This window comes from Cottoperca gobio, chromosome 8, assembly GCF_900634415.1.
Source record: "Cottoperca gobio chromosome 8, fCotGob3.1, whole genome shotgun sequence".
Lineage (NCBI taxonomy): Eukaryota > Metazoa > Chordata > Actinopteri > Perciformes > Bovichtidae > Cottoperca > Cottoperca gobio.
In genome coordinates this window covers 297,221-315,077 of record NC_041362.1, presented here as the reverse complement: position 1 = coordinate 315,077, position 17,857 = coordinate 297,221, and the positions used below count along the sequence as shown (strand labels likewise).

Below are 17,857 nucleotides of genomic sequence, written 5' to 3'. Positions count from 1 at the left end.
GGTGAACAAGGTCGACAACAGTTCATAACGTGAAAACTATAAAACCAACTCCAACCCATGTTGACACATCACATGCTGCACACTAGCTAGTGAAGTTAACACTGTTTGGGCCAATTCAGTGCATTATGGGTAGAAACTAAACTCATTGTGCAGATAGACCTTTGTGGTTCTATTGTTGGAACACCAGAGTCCCAAGTCTCTCTGACATTTCCCCCCGAAGATTTAACCCTCAACTGTATTTTATGCAACTTAGCTTCATTAAGCTCTAAAGATGTTTACACAAGTTCCACGTGGCAGGAAACTTAAAAGTGAAAATTATATTTGCTAATAAATCTGAATGTTTAAGACTTTTTATTAAACTACTAATGATCTTAACTTGAACTACTAATGATCTTAACTTAAACTACTAATGATCTTAACTTGAACTATTAATGATCTTAACTTGAACTACTAATGATCTTAACTTGAACTACTAATGATCTTAACTTAAACTACTAATGATCTTAACTTGAACTACTAATGATCTTAACTTGAACTACTGATGATCTTAACTTGAACTATTAATGATCTTAACTTGAACTACTAATGATCTTAACTTGAACTACTGATGATCTTAACTTAAACTACTAATGATCTTAACTTAAACTACTAATGATCTTAACTTGAACTATTAATGATCTTAACTTGAACTACTGATGATCTTAACTTGAACTATTAATGATCTTAACTTGAACTACTAATGATCTTAACTTGAACTACTAATGATCTTAACTTGAACTACTAATGATCTTAACTTGAACTACTGATGATCTTAACTTGAACTACTAATGATCTTAACTTGAACTACTGATGATCTTAACTTAAACTACTGATGATCTTAACTTGAACTACTGATGATCTTAACTTGAACTACTGATGATCTTAACTTGAACTACTAATGATCTTAACTTGAACTACTGATGATCTTAACTTAAACTACAGATTATCTTAACTTAAACTACTAATGATTCTTAACTTGAACTACTAATGATCTTAACTTGAACTACTAATGATCTTAACTTGAACTACTAATGATCTTAACTTGAACTACTGATGATCTTAACTTAAACTACTGATGATCTTAACTTAAAATACTAATGATCTTAACTTGAACTACTAATGATCTTAACTTGAACTACTAATGATCTTAACTTGAACTACTAATGATCTTAACTTGAACTACTAATGATCTTAACTTGAACTATGATGATCTTAACTTGAACTACTGATGATCTTAACTTAAACTACTGATGATCTTAACTTAAACTACTAATGATCTTAACTTGAACTACTAATGATCTTAACTTGAACTACTAATGATCTTAACTTGAACTACTAATGATCTTAACTTGAACTACTGATGATCTTAACTTAAACTACTGATGATCTTAACTTAAACTACTAATGATCTTAACTTGAACTACTAATGATCTTAACTTGAACTACTAATGATCTTAACTTGAACTGGGGGGTGATGGTCCAGAGTCCAGACTATAAAATGCAGATTTGTTGACACTTTAGCCTTTAAGCACGACATGTTGAACAATCTAGTTTGTTGAAAGAACACTGAGGCCTTCGTCTTCTTTTGTCTTGTCAGAGGACAAACTGATCTTTATTGTCTCCCAAATAGTCGGATGCATGTCCCATTGGAAGGAACCCATTTGTCCAACATTCTGCCAGAAGCACGTGTTCGTGTTACGCAGATTGACGCCGGAAAAATCGGTCCCAACATGTTTCCCACGCTCGAATTCTCCGCAGGAGTGAGCACGCAGACATCAGAAGCAGAACATCAGTTTTCATACATTTCTGTGAACATGGTGTGAAAAGACAGCGTGTGACTCGGACCAACAGTCAACACTTCTGTCTTCTATCACGTCCACAACCTGTTAAACTTCACCTGCGACCTTCTTGTTTTCTGATGCTCAGCAGATGTCTTTGGTGTCATTTACATTAAAGACACGTTGCACTACAAGACGTCCTTCTTACAGCCGGACACAAGATCCGTCTCATCTCGCTTTAATGAAATCATATCGATGATGATTTATCAAAACATCTACATTTTTAAGAAGGTTGTGCGGAGGGTTATACATCACATTTTGTTCTCTGCAGGTAAATGTGTCAGAAGAGAATCCTCTGAAGACTCCAAATAAAGAGTCCAATAAAGAGATGCAGATATTTTTGGTTTTCTAGGTCTGACAAACAGGCGGGGAGCGGCGGCGAGGCCTAATGACGCTCATTACTCACCTCTCTCTGACGCCGGGGCCAGATCAATGAAGCTACGACACTTCTCACCTGAGAGGAAGAGGGGATGAATGAGAGAAGGATGAAAGGTAAAGATGGAGAGAAAACGAGAAAACGAGCGTCAGTGTCAGTGCGTCAAAGCGTTGAGCTAACAGCCGCTCACTGCTCGTAGCTGATTGGTCGATCCAAACTGAAACATCTCAACATCTATTGGATGGATTCGATTCTGTACAGACATTCGTGATCCCCAGAGGAGAAGTCCTCTGCTGACCCTCTCATTCCTCATCTAGCGCCACCTTGAGGTTCACGTTTGTGCTTTATAATAAAAGGTCTGAAGAACTGAAAGCACAACTGACATGTTGTACAAACGTTCTTGTTCCTCTCGGGATGAATTGTAATAACTTTGGTAAACACTTCATCCAGCGCCGTCCTCAAGTCAAAGTGTGAAATACCCACACACACACACTCCACCCCGAACACATGAAGATACTCGGTGTGATGATTTACGAGTCAGAGGCGTAAACAGACGTGAATGAAACGTGTATCTGTGGTGTCTGCGAGGATGAACACCAGAACACTGACATAATAAATATACAGCGACCGGACGATGTTAAACGATGTTAACGATGTTAAACGATGTTAAACGATGTTAAACGATGTTAAACGATGTTAAACTCACAATCTAAAGTAACAGTTTGATATTTTATTCCTTCGTTTCTTTTTACGAAGCATTAACGCGTCGTTCACATCATCTGGAGACAGAGATGAGACAGAAAGGGGTAACTACGGTAACTCCCTGATCTAAATGACCTGATCTTTGTGTATTTGTGGAAGGTGAGTTACATTTAGATTGTTGATCAAGTTTCAAGTTCAAGTTTATTACGAAAGCCCGGAGAGCCAAACTGGACAACACCGTGATAGAGACCTGTCAATCACAGGTAGCCCCGCCCTAAAGAGACGCTGCTTCATCCTCTATTTTACTCTAAATGTTTCCATAAGTTACTAAATGAACATCATGTGTTGAAGAAGACTTGAAACTACAGATTTTCTCATAGACTTCTATACAATCAGACTTTTCTTTTGAAAAGCAGGAGTCACTTCCTTTGGCTTCAGAAGTGAAGATTGTTTACGTCCCGTCTGAATCCTTCTTCTTCTCCAACTTCACCGAAATTAAAACTTCACTGATAATGACCTCGTTATAAATGCATCGTGCTACATTTGACAAAACACTGCCCAGAAACTCGTCTGAAGTGTAACAATTAATCTTTTTCCAAGGTTAAAACTGGAGGGACGTGAAGAGAGAGAGAGCGGGCAACAGATGACGAGGTGAGGGAAAGTGTGTCGCAGCCAAAAGGTGAGCAGCGTCTGATTAGGACATGAATCTAAAATGTAATTAAAGAGTGAGCGGGCTTGTGTGTGACCTGATGACAGCACTAACTTACAGCACGATCAGTATTCCTCCGCCTTCCCTCTGCACATGGGAGGAAAACTGTCCTTTAATGTGACAATTAACCCTCGCAGTTATCAGTCCGCCGGTCAGTCACTCTGTGATGGAGGAGATCTTTAAAGAGGCTTCAGGTGGTTTCACATTTCTTTTCCACAGCTCTCCTTCATGATTCTCTCGCCTGCAGCTCCGCAGTCTGTTTAATCAGTGATCTGATGTCATTCGGGGCTAATCGCAGCTGTAATGAGAGTGAATGGTTTCGTGAAACGACGGCTAATGTAGCATTACGTCTCCAGCGGTGGAGCAGAGAACTCACTTTAACACGTTGAGGTAACTTCAGCTGTTCAGTGTGCAAAGAGTACATTCACTCAACCACAGAACTGTTCTGCAACTTTATACTTGTACATCACTAAAGCTCGGAGCTTTTTAATCCACTATATATCAACAAATTAATGATGTATTATTACGAGTTAAAATGAGACTTTATCCCAGAGGCTAAACTCACAATCTACTCAGAAGTAATTAAAGTAATTAAAGTAATTAAAATAATTACAGTAATTAAATTAATTACAGTAATTAAATTAATTACAGTAATTAAAAATAATTAAAGTAATTACATTAATTAAAAGTAATTACAGTAATTAAAAATAATTACAGTAATTAAAGTTAGCTTCTCCTTCACTAGCTGCAACATTAAAGTGAACACATGAATGCATCAATACCTATAATACTATAATATAATATAATTCTGATTCAGCATGAACTTTTGGTACTTTAAGTGTATTTTGATGCAAATACTTTTGTACTTTTAAGTAAAATGTTTTCTTCCACTTGTTGTTTTGCTACTTTTTAGTAAAAGATCTGAGGACGTATTGCAGCTCCGCATGCAAACAACTATAAGTGAACGACGACAGAACACAGATGGACTCACAGAGGACAATAACAAAGGATCTAAATCGATGCAGAACAAAAGACAAAACCTGGCACCTGCATTACCCACAATGCATCTCTCCTGCTGCCAGTTGAGCCCGCTTCCCACAGCTCCTCTGGACTCTGAAGGTTTTATACTTTATACTTCTTCCTTTCAGAAAGTTCTCCCAACACCTGGAAACACTTTGAAGTGTAAAATCAGAGAAGTTTCTCTTCACAGCAACTTCTTCAAATAACGCTGAGAAAAGTCGACAACATGAAACTTGTTTGGAAAAATGTTTGATTTGTATACAGATCGTGTCACAATTAGAGCTAAATATCCTGCAGCCCCTCTTCAGTGCAGGAAGCCGTGTGTCCTGTACAGAACCCATTAGCTTAGCTTAGCACAAAGACTGGAAACAGGTGGAAACAGCTAGCCTGGCTCTAAAGCCTAACCCTAACCCTAACCCTAACCCTAACCCTAAAGCTCACTGTAACATGTTTAAGATCATTGAATAACTCCAGGGACAGCGAGGGGAAGTGCTAACGGTCTGTCTGAAGTGTGGATTAAAAAGTGTTTCCTCCCAGTAAAGTACATTTTTAGACTTTTTTGGACAATATTAACTATATCAACTCAATATTTGCAACTGTCTCAACTCAACGAGTCCAGTTAGTTTACAGCACGTGAACTGGGAAGCCACCAGTCTGCTGTCGACCAGTATTGGTGACTATTCCCGTGAATCAATAAAACAGCAATGACTACAGACACACACACACACACACACACACACACACACACACACACACACACACACACACACACACACAGGTAAATAAAAGGTCGCTGGCTGCTGAAAGGTGAATAAAGTTTACTCGTTCTGATGTGAAAGTGAACTCTGCAGAGTGAAGCCGTCACACTGCGTTCTCATTACTGGTTAGAACAGTGTTGAGCTGCTTACCCGTCTCCTCGCCCTTCCTGCCAGATTTCAGGGATGTAATGAAGTCAGTAAGCCTCCCTGAAGTGACCATGACGGCATGATTATGTTTTTTAATTTCACCTTTAATTGCCCAGGAGGCTGTGCAGATGTGACAGCAGCAGGATGAATTATATATCCTGAGCAATCCTCCAATCACTGGCCTGCATCACCGTATTACACATCATTATATGCACTGCTGTATATATTGTCATAAACATATGTTTACATATTTATTGTTGTTATATACTGTAGAACATTTTTACTGTGACTTATATCTCTCTCTATATTTCTATAAATATTTTTGATTGGATTTTATTCTAAAATGGAGCAACTGAGCAAATCTACGTTCCCCTCCGGGACAAATAAAGTATTTCTGGTCCTGATGATTCCGGAAACAAAAGGTTAAAACGTCGAGTGAAGTCGGAGAAACTCCAGTTGTTTCATCTCTTTAAATTCTCAAGTCTGAAGCTATTCCCCAGCAGTGTCGTCTCAGTTTAAGAAGTTAAACTGTTTGTTGAATCTAATTTGAAACTGACAAATTCTGATCATTTCTGTTTCGTTAAAGTAAACAAACTTCACAGATTACAGATTAAATTGAGCCCACAGCTGTTTACTCAAAGTATATTAACGAGAGTTGATTTCCAGTTTTTAATTAGTAAATCTGTTTCACACAACACGTCTAATCTGCAGCTTGTGTTGTAACAGCACATGATATATATGATATATATCATATATATAAACAGTATATATATACACGTATTTAAATTATACGTATTTAAATTATATATTATTATCATTTAAAATGTTTTACTTTGTAATGAAATCTTTATATATATATATATATATATATATATAATATTATAAATATATATATAAATATATATATATTTATTTTATGCCTTTTATTTTAATATATATCCGTTTACAGTTCAACAAAGTCATAAAACAGATTTTAGTTTTAAAACATTCTATGATATTTAGCATATTTATAACCATTGAAGACGATGAATGTCTGAAGTCTAAAAAATAATGCCAATCTTTCACTTGTAAACATAACATAATAAACTGATTCATTATATTTTTCCTTTTGAAAGTTTATTAAATAAAAGTTAAATTCAAATCTGTTAATTTCCTCAACTTGTTTGTAAGAATCAGTAAATACTTTGTGTCGCTGATGAAGCACAGAGAATATAATGAGAAGAGAATAATACAGAAAGAACTTTAAAATGGACCTTAAAGAGAAAACTAATAAATAATTGCGGCACTGTGTTTTTCAGTCTTGCAGAAAAGCTTCCTTTCATCAGGCGTCAGCAGGAATAATTAATATACGTTTAATATTTAACCACAGAAATATCTGGAGCACCGAGGATCTCTCAGGACGGTGTGCATCATGCAACAGGTAAAACTTTAAAAAGTCTCTGATGAAACACAGAAGAGGCCTCAAGATTCAAGATGACAAAATATCACAAACAAAGATGGCAGCAGCAGCTTCAACACATCTGACACTTTCATCTGCAGCATCAGCTTCCTGAGGAGACGAGTAATAACACACCTGAGCTGCACATGTGAAACAGGTGAGATGTCTAATGCTGCGTTCAAGACAACTCGGAGGTCCCATTTTTCCCAGTTGAAATTTCCAACTTCCAACTTCCAAACGATCAAGGTTCATGACACCAAATGTAAACAAACAACATGGCTGACAAACTGATGTTTCTTTGCATAATGTACACGATTCAAATCTCAGCTGATTTTTAACATTTAACCAAATAACGTTTCGCATTTCACTACGTGATTTAAATACATGCAAATATACTTTACGTTGCCTTTTAGATGATGGTTTACAACGTGCGCCTCTATTGTCGTGTGATGTCAGACAACTGCGAACATTAAGGCCATGAGGAAAGCTATTGGAATAAATAACTGGGCTTAGTGCAGCATACAAAGCTAACTTTCATGCTAACTTTCTTCAAATACGCACGGAGGAGCCGGAGAGAACGAGTCGCGTTCATTAACATCGTAACCGACACCAAGCATAATAGCCTGAAAAGAGGTCACGTGAGAGGAGATGCGTAAACCAGACGTAGGATTTATCCGGACATTTATTAAAATGAGAGCATAAACTGAAACCAACTAGTGATTGTAAGCGTAAAAGAAATGGTCAAATGCACATTATGACTTTGCATTATTCATTGTGCAATGTACAGTCAAAATTATCGTAGAAACACTATAATTATCGTACATCTGTCAACGCTGATCGGACAGTTTTGGGTTCTGAAAAAGTGACGATACTCGTTACCATAGTGCACAACAGTACCGACGATATAAAGCACTTATTTTTTTAACATTACAATGTTACATTGTGAAGAACAGATCTGTGTTGAAACCGTCAGGAGAGCTAGTTCACGTTAGCAGTTAGCAGCCGGTGTACGCAGGCTCCATTGCATTCATGCTCTATTCAGTAAAAAGTAATATAAAGTTATCATGATGTGTTCAAATGTAGTCTCGTAAAATGTAGTTTTCGGCAAGAAACTTATTTAGATAAAGTTTTCCCAGCAATATAAAATAGATATTAGAGAATTATGACCCGTTTAACTTCCTAACAATAATTATAATACGTATATATTTTTAGTTTTTTACCGTGGTATTGAATCAGGTGTCGAGAATCGTGGAAGTTCACTGGTATTGCTATCGACTTCTACATTTCTGTTTTTGTGACATCCCTACTGAGAATACAGCCTTAGACCAGACAGTCTATAAATAGCAAATGTTCTGTATGTAAGCACCTTTCAGCCTTTGCCTCATTCTCGCTGTTCAGTAAAATGTCAGCCATCTGTTGTTTTCTGTCCCATAACCCCTTGTGTCTGTCTTGGTGGGACGCTGTAGCAGTTTAACAGACACTAGCGTCACTGATGAGCTGCCACATCACCCCACGACGTCCCCTTCATTCTGAGAGGAACTAAATCAGAGTTAAAGAGATTACCAGGGGATCAAACCGCTAGCTTTTAAGATTCGACACAGGCGTTGAACTCAGTGAAAATACAAACTTCAAACTGAACTCCCAACACTTTCAGACGCTTTGGACTTTCTTTCTTAGATCATTTACATTGTCAACTGTGAAACTTTGGTGTCATTTAATCAGGAGATGAGGAAAAGTATATAAAAGTTTCTTTCATATGGAGCTAGTTTGCGCTCTGTGATTTGTTTTAGTAAACGTAATGATGATCGTGCACAGATTTTATTCCCTGGTGTTATCAAGTAGCATCGTTAGCATCAAGCACAGTGGATGATACAAACACATATATATATAGATGGAGCCGGGTAAAGTCGTACATTTACGACAAAAATAACTTTAATATTCTCTGAGATTATAAAGTCACAAATTTACGAAATTTACACATTTTCGTGGTGTGATGAGGTCGATCCAACCTTGTGAAGTGAAGCCTTGTGGTTCCTTGACAAAAAACAACAACACAATGTTTCTGAGTTTTGTTCTCGTACATTACTAATTTAATCTCGTAAATTCAGAGTTTTTTCTTGGAATATTACCCGCCTCAGTTATTATGTGTTTTACTTACAATGCACCGTCGTAGGATGAAGACTTTAGCGATTGAAGTTATTTAAACTTTTACTACTATAGTTCAACTGTTTAACAAAAAAAAGATTCATTTATATTCTGTATGAGCTTCTTTGAATCACCTAAATTCTCTTTTTAACAATGTCAATTATCTGTCGAGCTGTTCCCAGACGTCTGATATTAACTCGTGATGGCGAGATGAAGCTTCATGAAGCATTGAAGCTTTCCATCCAATTGGTTTGCACATGGGCCGAAGCTTCATGGTGCTTCATTTGCTCTACTGCGCCATCAAGTGGACAATAAATGTAAAACCGGCAGAGTGATTATAATGGCATGGCTTAGGTGTGTGAAGCACTGAACCACTTCAGCCAATTGTTTCGAAAATGGGTTCATTACTCGAAGCTTCTGGCGAAGTGCAAGGCTGCAGTGGATGTAAAGTATCTTTGCCCTGAAGATTCTTTGATGCACACATCTAAGACTGAATATAATTAATTTAAAAATAAAGATTGATGTTATTACGTGTTATTGAGAAGAGAGTGCCTGGAAACAAATGTGGGCTTTTTACGCCTTAAATGATAGTGCAGTATAAGATTGGACAGAGAGAAGGGGAATGACATGCAGCAAATAGCAGCAGGTCTGTTTCGAACCCCGGGCCGCTGCGGAAAGCATTTGAATGTGGGTCGCCTGCTCTACGAGCTACGCCACAAGGGATGTGTAATGTACACGTTGGATGTACATTATTCTTTCAACAGATTTAGATTTGGTATCTTTACATTGCTCACAAGGAAGATGATGCTGGCGTGCATAACAATTGTTTCGTTAGTTGGCTGGCTCCATAATGATCCAATACAAACGCAATACCAACAACTCAACAGCAACAATGCATACTACGACAACAACAACCCACACATTATATATTATATAAAGTGTTGATTATGAGGGGGCTCAATTGCGGTTCGCTCCCCCTTATATTTCAAATCGCACGCCAAACCTGCGAACCTGTTCCTGAATCAGTCACGTGGTACGGCAGGTTCGTGAGACTTCGAACGTCATCACATACGTCATCAACAAAAGCCTCGATACGCGCTTCACAAAAATCTTCCGCGATTACTCGACACACGCTTTGATGTCTCGGCACGAAATATTAACTCTCTGAACTCTGCTGTTGTTTTATGTTCTGAGGATGAACATGTTAGGAAGATAATTCATGTTACACAGTGGTGGCTGTGGCTCAATGTGTCATCATGTCCTCAGGATGCGCAGAGGAAATAAGAGAGACGTGGACGGTACTTCATATTTAAAAAGTCTGAAGTAAATACTTTGTTTTAACTCTAAGCTAAAACTTTACTAAGTACACAAAGTTTGTATTTCACAAAAGTAGAAATTCACAGTAATGTTAGAAGTAGTGCCACCATCTTTGGTATGATTGTAGTTTGTGCAGGATACAACACAAATAATGTAAATATTGATTTAGATTGGAAAGAAACCACCAACAAATCAAAGTTTCAACTTGTGTAAAAACACTATAATGCGTGAAAGGATTTCACTTTATAACCACTTTCCTTTAGAGATCCTTTACAGAGGTAAGCAGGTGGGTACACATGCAGATATAGTTACTGAAAGGCCAGTAATATACATGTTATCATCTAAAACACAACGTTATCAAACTGAATCGTCTCGGCATCTTATCCAATCACCCGAACTGGAAGCTCTGTTCCATTAAATTCTTTTCATCATCGAAGTCTTGAGACTAAACAAACGTCCTGTTTTGGTCCTATTAGTGTAATAAACCAACATCCAGAGTGGAGTGGAGTTCAACAGTCAAGAGCTGGAAACATATTTATAAACTATGTTTAATTGCTTCAGTCCAGACACAGATCATCATACATTTACACTTTGTTCCAAAACTAAGCAAACAGCTGAATAAAACATTGAGTGAAGCAGGATGCCCACCAGATCTTCTTCTGGTGCTTCCTGTGTGTTCCTCATGAAGGACAACCAGAATCATAAACATCGAATTATAATGAATGTGTTGCATTTAGAGGCAAATGTTGTTAAAGAGGCTCCACGTTAACGCAGGTGTTTCCATTCTGCTGATTATCCGAGTTGGACGGAGCTGTCGCGTCAGCTGGAATCTGAGGTTCAATCTTTACTAGCTGATATTCAAACAGCAGCAGGTGGCTGAACTCAAATGTGTTAGTGCTTCTGGCAGAGACACAACAAAGGCCATGTGAAATATATTGTGTGTGTTGCTGTCGGTGCATGTGGAGTTTTCTTTAATTTGCTTTAAGTCGGCCTGAGCTGTGCAGGTGTGTGAGCTGAACTGAAATGGAAACCACACGAGCGTTTGCGCCTTTGCAAACTCATCCCAACTATTCTAGAAGGGGAGAGAAGTTAGTTTTGTACTTTTTTAGAATAAATGTAATATAATACATTCGCCGCAATCAGGTGATTATATTCAAGCAGCCTGTATCAATAATCCTTTTACTGTTTGAAGCAACTGACAAACCTTGATTTTATAGCACCCTCAAACTAACTAATCTAGACTATCAGGGGCTGTTTCTATACATAATATTAAAGGAAATTTGTTTTAAATTACTTTTTTTCTATTAAAAAGCCGCCAGACTCCTCCACCAGACTCCTCCACCAGACTCATCCGCCAGACTCCTCCGCCAGACTCCTCCGCCAGACTCCTCCGCCAGACTCCTCCGCCAGACTCCTCCGCCAGACTCCTCCGCCAGACTCATCCGCCAGACTCATCCACCAGACTCCTCCACCAGACTCATCCACCAGACTCATCCACCAGACTCCTCCACCAGACTCATCCACCAGACTCATCCACCAGACTCCTCCACCAGACTCCTCCACCAGACTCATCCACCAGACTCATCCACCAGACTCCTCCACCAGACTCCTCCACCAGACTCCTCCACCAGACTCCTCCACCAGACTCCTCCACCAGACTCCTCCACCAGACTCCTCCACCAGACTCATCCGCCAGACTCATCCACCAGACTCATCCACCAGACTCCTCCACCAGACTCATCCACCAGACTCCTCCACCAGACTCATCCACCAGACTCCTCCACCAGACTCATCCACCAGACTCATCCACCAGACTCATCCACCAGACTCCTCCACCAGACTCCTCCACCAGACTCCTCCACCAGACTCATCCGCCAGACTCATCCACCAGACTCATCCACCAGACTCCTCCACCAGACTCATCCACCAGACTCATCCACCAGACTCCTCCACCAGACTCATCCACCAGACTCATCCACCAGACTCATCCACCAGACTCCTCCACCAGACTCATCCATCAGACTCCTCCACCAGACTCATCCACCAGACTCATCCACCAGACTCATCCATCAGACTCCTCCACCAGACTCATCCACCAGACTCCTCCACCAGACTCCTCCGCCAGACTCCTCCGCCAGACTCCTCCGCCAGACTCCTCCGCCAGACTCATCCGCCAGACTCCTCCGCCAGACTCCTCCACCAGACTCATCCACCAGACTCATCCACCAGACTCATCCACCAGACTCCTCCACCAGACTCATCCATCAGACTCCTCCACCAGACTCATCCACCAGACTCATCCACCAGACTCCTCCACCTCTTTGGATTGAAAATAAAACATCACTAACTTCTTTGCAGAAACAGGAAAGTGAAATTAATATTTCTTTCACTAGTCACTGCTGACATGAGGTGTTTACGGACCGGGGGAACTTATTTTTAGTTCTAGAAAGCCTCTTTTTTTGTATCCACACCGCAAGAACCAGGAACGATCTTAGTTCTTAGTAAGTCCGTCTCCCAGCAGTGAAACCTTAAGTGTACATGATTGGTCGAACACATGAGCTAATGCCGCACCGGCAACCAACAATATTTTAAAAACCTGCCGTGTAAACAATAGAATCTGAAAAAAAAGAAAGAAAACACGAACAAATGGACACTCAGCAGATTTGCTATTTTGACTCGTCAGCCGCCGGCCGGCTTACATCTCTTCAACGCTCCTGTTGATGGTGCAAAGGCAAACTGAAAACAACAGTATGTCCTCTCAGGGAGTCCACGGTGTCACAATGCCGTTGTAAAGAAGACCCGAGCGCAGAACACACAGCAGGCAGGTTGCAAACAAAAAGCGAGCTTTAATGAACAAAGCTGAATTGAACACAGTGAGGGAGCAGGCGAAGGTTGGCACGAGGGAACATCAGGATCATCGCAGGATAAACACAGAAGGAACGACCGAACCGGGAAACATTGAAGAACCGACAGACAAGAACAGGACGCAGCTGGAGGACGCAGAGACACGAGGGCAGCAGGAGACACAGGAGCTTCAAATCAGGGCGGGGCTAACTATCCACAAAAGGCGGGAAAACACACAAAGACAGGAAGTAAAACGAGACATCAGTGTTCTTACAAAGTAAAACAGGAAACAGGAAAACTCAAATCCAGGGTCAGAGTGCAATTCACCTTCACACCGCTGTGGTGAATATGCACAGCTCGGATGTGTGTTTGTTTGGATTACTTTACTTATGAATGATCAAAAACTAGCGAGTCATTCGTTTTGGTAACACAGCCGAACATCAAGCATCAACCCGGATCCTTTGCATGTGCCGCCGGTGTCGTGCCAGAACCGGAGCAGCTCACCACCAGTATCCATCCAAGTTTTATGACTTTGTGACGCACCTGCGAGCTTCTGCAGTTATGTAACTGCAGAAGCTCAGCTGTTTGTTGGCGATTGGCTCGTTCCGCTGCCACAGCAACTAACGAGCACGCTCATTAGTGATTAATCTGCACATCGTTCTATCAATTAAACGTTTTATCGATTTACATGTTGGAAAATAGTAAAACATGGTCTGCTCAAGGTGACGTCTTCAAATAGTTTTGATCTGACAAACGGTCCAAAAACCCCAAATGATGTTTATTATATTTAATGACAAAGAAATCAAAGCATCAAATTATTTCATTTAAGAGCCGAACGTTTGGATTTTCTGCTTCAAAAATGACCAAAATAATGATTTGATTATCAACTAATCAATTTATCAACAAATCGTTGCAGCTCTACATCAAACAGCCAACTTATGTTTATCCTCTGAGAAGCAGGATGCATCTTATACACTGCCAAAACATGTCTCACACACACACACACACACACACACACACACACACACACACACACACACACACACACACACATACATTTGTTTATCAGAAGTTGAATGTCCAGCTTCTTCCTCTCAGATGGACAAAATAACAGAAACACTTCCACTACGACTCTAATCTCACCACTAATCCGCTGCTGAAAATAGTCCCAGTTAAATGCACAATTTCCTGCTGTATTAGTACTATATACTATATATATATATATATATATATATATATATATATATATATATATATATATTACTATATATATTACTATATGTACTATATACTATTTATATACTATCTATATATTTGTGTGGGGTAAATATTTCCATCTTGTTGTTTGGTCCTTTGTTGACTATAAGACAAATACTGAGTTTTAAATATCCTTTAATGCAACTTAAAGGACAAGTCGTGTTGCAACTAACAAATATTTACACTTTTATTTTCTTGATTTATCGTTCAGTCTGTAAAATCATTGTTTTCCCAAAGTCAAATGTGACATCTTGAAAATGTGCCGTGTGGTATTAACAATCAAAACTAAAAGAGTTGCCAGTTTATTATAACACACGATAAAGAAAAGCAGCAGATCGTTATATTTAAGGAGCTGGAACCAGGAAATTATTATATTTTTGCTTGAACAAACGATTAAGCAAATAGCTGCCAATTAATTTAATGTGAATCTAACATTGATCTGTTCGTGTCTAATAAGAAGCTTCCATCCCGGAGAAGATGATATCTTACACGTGATCAGTACAGTAAAGTACACACTGTGTTCAGTGCACCTTAACGCATCAGAACAACCTTCATAAAGCTCCTGGATGTTGACCAAGCAAAACAAAAACAAACTGACGTGATGTGGATTTTACGCACAGAGATGTGTGCGTAATGACTGACCTGTTGGCTTCATTTATTCAGCAGGCACAGCTCGTGCTCTTTCATTTCCATAGCATCTAAACAACTAAACTTCTGCTGCTCACAGGATGCTGCATTAAATACTATATAAATACATCATCATTCGTTTTTCGAGCTAAAATGCGTCAATTTTACTTGATCTTTAATTATTGTTGGGAACAACTTGTCCGGTCCCTGGACTGATGTGCCCACCTGCCTCGTGGATGTTCTCCTCGCAGGAGTACCAGATGCCGGTGTGGAAGCGGCGGAAGAGGAAGCGGTCGTCCCCGGTCTCCCAGCTGTAGTGCACCTTGTTCTGGTCAGTCTCGTTCACGCCGTAGTCGATGCAGTTGTGGCGCCGCTGCTTGCTACAGTTGGGCTTGGGCACGCGCTGGGTGCCCTCGCACCAGTACGTGGTGATGAAGGCGGTGGTGGAGAAAAACAGAGCCACCAGGTTCAGACCCACGGACAGCAGCGCGCGACATTTCCGCGTAGTCTTCATGATAAGTTCCCTCCAAGAAGGAAGAAGCAGGAGGCGGTCAGAGGAGGAGAAGGAGAGGCATGGCGCAGGGAAGACGCACAGAGAAATTACGCGCGTCTCTGCCTCTTTTCTCCTCTTTGTGTTAGTTTGTCCTCAGAGCGCGAGTGACACGTGGTCCCGAGCGCACGAGAGAAAACAATTATAAATCTTCCATTTACTTCAGCATCACATCCCGCAGATCCAGCAGCACCGACACGAGAGGCTCACTGACAGAGAGCAGCACGCTCACTGAGGAAGCGTGAGTCTCCCCCTCCTCTCTCTCTCTCTGTCTCTCTCTCTCTCTCTCCTCTCTCTCTCCTTTCTCTCCCTCTCTCTCTCCTCTCTCTCTCTCCCTCTCTCTCCCCCCCCTCTCTCTCCCCTCCTCTCTCTCTCTCTCTCCCCCCACCCTCTCTCCGTTTTTATTTAGTCTCTTATCAGAAACACTGAAGTTTCACTTTATATGTTATAAATATAATATTCCCACCAAAACCCACTGAGTCAAAAAGGAAGAAAGCGGAGCAGAAACAGAGCGAACACATGGCATATGACCTTTAATGATATGTTTTGTAAAATTCTACACTACAGGCAAGAACATTTCATTAAAGGAAATGCATCATTGAACATTGTATCTGCATAACAATGGTAGGAGATATCTTTGAACTGCCCGAGACCATGTACAGAGCGAGAGGCATCGGACCCAGCATCGAGCCCTGGGGAACACCACAAGACAGAGATTCAACTGGTGGGCTAATAGACACAACCTCCTCCTACATCACTGCTTTACGAGATGGTTCGTGATCCTGATAAGAACCGTTCTAATGTGACACACCTCTCCGTTATTTGTTTTTCCAGCTTTGAAGAACATGTAGAAACGGGCCGGCCCTCTTTATCTATCAGCCAGCACAGAGCTCACATCTCCAGGCATGAAAATCACCAGCGATAAGGCCGAGCCGCCCACTGCACCAATCCATCACCTCTCATTTTATGGCTCCCACCTCCAGATCAATACAGCCCCCCTATGTGTGTGTGTGTGTGTGTGTGTGTGTGTGTGTGTGTGTGTGTGTGTGTGTGTGTGTGTGTGTGTGTGTGTGTGTGTGTGATGTATGGCAGCTCAGTCAGATTCAGAGTGACAAAGCACTTCAGGAGAGTCAATAAAGAGAGCAGAAAACGGTGCGTTGATAAATGTATGATAATGCTGTTGGATTTACCTGCAGTCACTCTGAGCAGTTCAGATATTAACACGTATATATACGTATAATGACTGCAGTCAATATCCGTATATATATATATAAATACGTATAAAGACTGCAGTCAATATACGTATATATATATACACGTATAAAGACTGCAGTCAATATACGTATGTATACGTATAATGACTGCAGTCTCCCGTCAGCTCAGTTTAAACACTGCGTGTCCAGACTGTGGCTTCAGGGAAACAAACTGATGTATTTTAGTCTCAGAGAACATTTTATCCTCTGGATCAGAACATTTAGCAGCATGTTGGTGTTTTTTTACAGGCGACTTTAAATTCAGAGTTCAAGTAGGAAGTGCAGTTTAGCATCTAATCAAAAGTGCAAAAAGAGGAATTAATGTACAGAATAATACACATAATTATCTAATACATAAAATGTAAAAGGAACCATCACCTTATCGTGGTGGAGAGGTTTGTGTGTCCCTATGAACCTGAGAGCTGTGTTGTCTGGAGCCTAGTGTTCCTGGTAGGGTCTCCCAAGGCAAATTGGTCTCAGGCAAGGGGCCAGACTAAGAATGGTTCAAAAACGACTTCATGGAAAAAAGGGAAAGGAAAGTGAGAGACCCTGCCTGGAGGAAGCCCGGGGCCCCCGTCTGGAGCCAGGCCCAGAGGGAGGGCCCGACAGCGAGCGCCTGGTGGCCGGATTTGCAACGGAGCCCGGTCGGGCACAGCCCGAAGAAGCTACGTGGTGCCTCCCATCCATCCATCCTGTGGGCCCACCACTCACAGGAAGAACCGCTGGGGTCGGGTGCGCTGTCACACGGGTGGCAGTGATGGTCAGGGACCTCGACGGACCAGACCCGGGCAGCAGAGGCTGGCTCTGGGGAGGTGGAACGTCACCTCTCTGTGGGGG

At 40.6% G+C, this 17,857-nt stretch overlaps 1 protein-coding gene and 1 long non-coding RNA gene across 4 annotated transcripts in view; one reads left to right on the top strand and one right to left on the bottom strand.

The window, feature by feature from the left end:
• gsg1l (gsg1-like) overlaps positions 1-15,803 on the bottom strand; it is a 45,749-nt gene extending 29,946 nt beyond the window's left edge. For 2 of the 3 annotated variants that reach the window (XR_003832712.1, XM_029438376.1), the window contains exons 1-2: positions 15,443-15,803; positions 2,284-2,331 (exon numbers count right to left, since the gene is read on the bottom strand). Coding sequence is in view for 2 of the 3 variants with exons in the window: in XM_029438376.1 (XP_029294236.1) it covers positions 2,284-2,331; positions 15,443-15,731 (337 nt within the window). In the remaining variant the exon portion in view is untranslated. The remainder of the gene's footprint in view (positions 1-2,283; positions 2,332-15,442) is intronic. The other variant, XM_029438377.1, reaches the window with a different exon arrangement.
• Positions 15,804-15,876: 73 nt separating this feature from the next.
• Positions 15,877-16,916, top strand: LOC115012657 (uncharacterized). The gene is made up of 3 exons (XR_003832713.1): positions 15,877-16,008; positions 16,335-16,491; positions 16,602-16,916. It is a non-coding gene; the product is annotated as an uncharacterized LOC115012657 (long non-coding RNA).
• Positions 16,917-17,857: the final 941 nt, after the last annotated feature.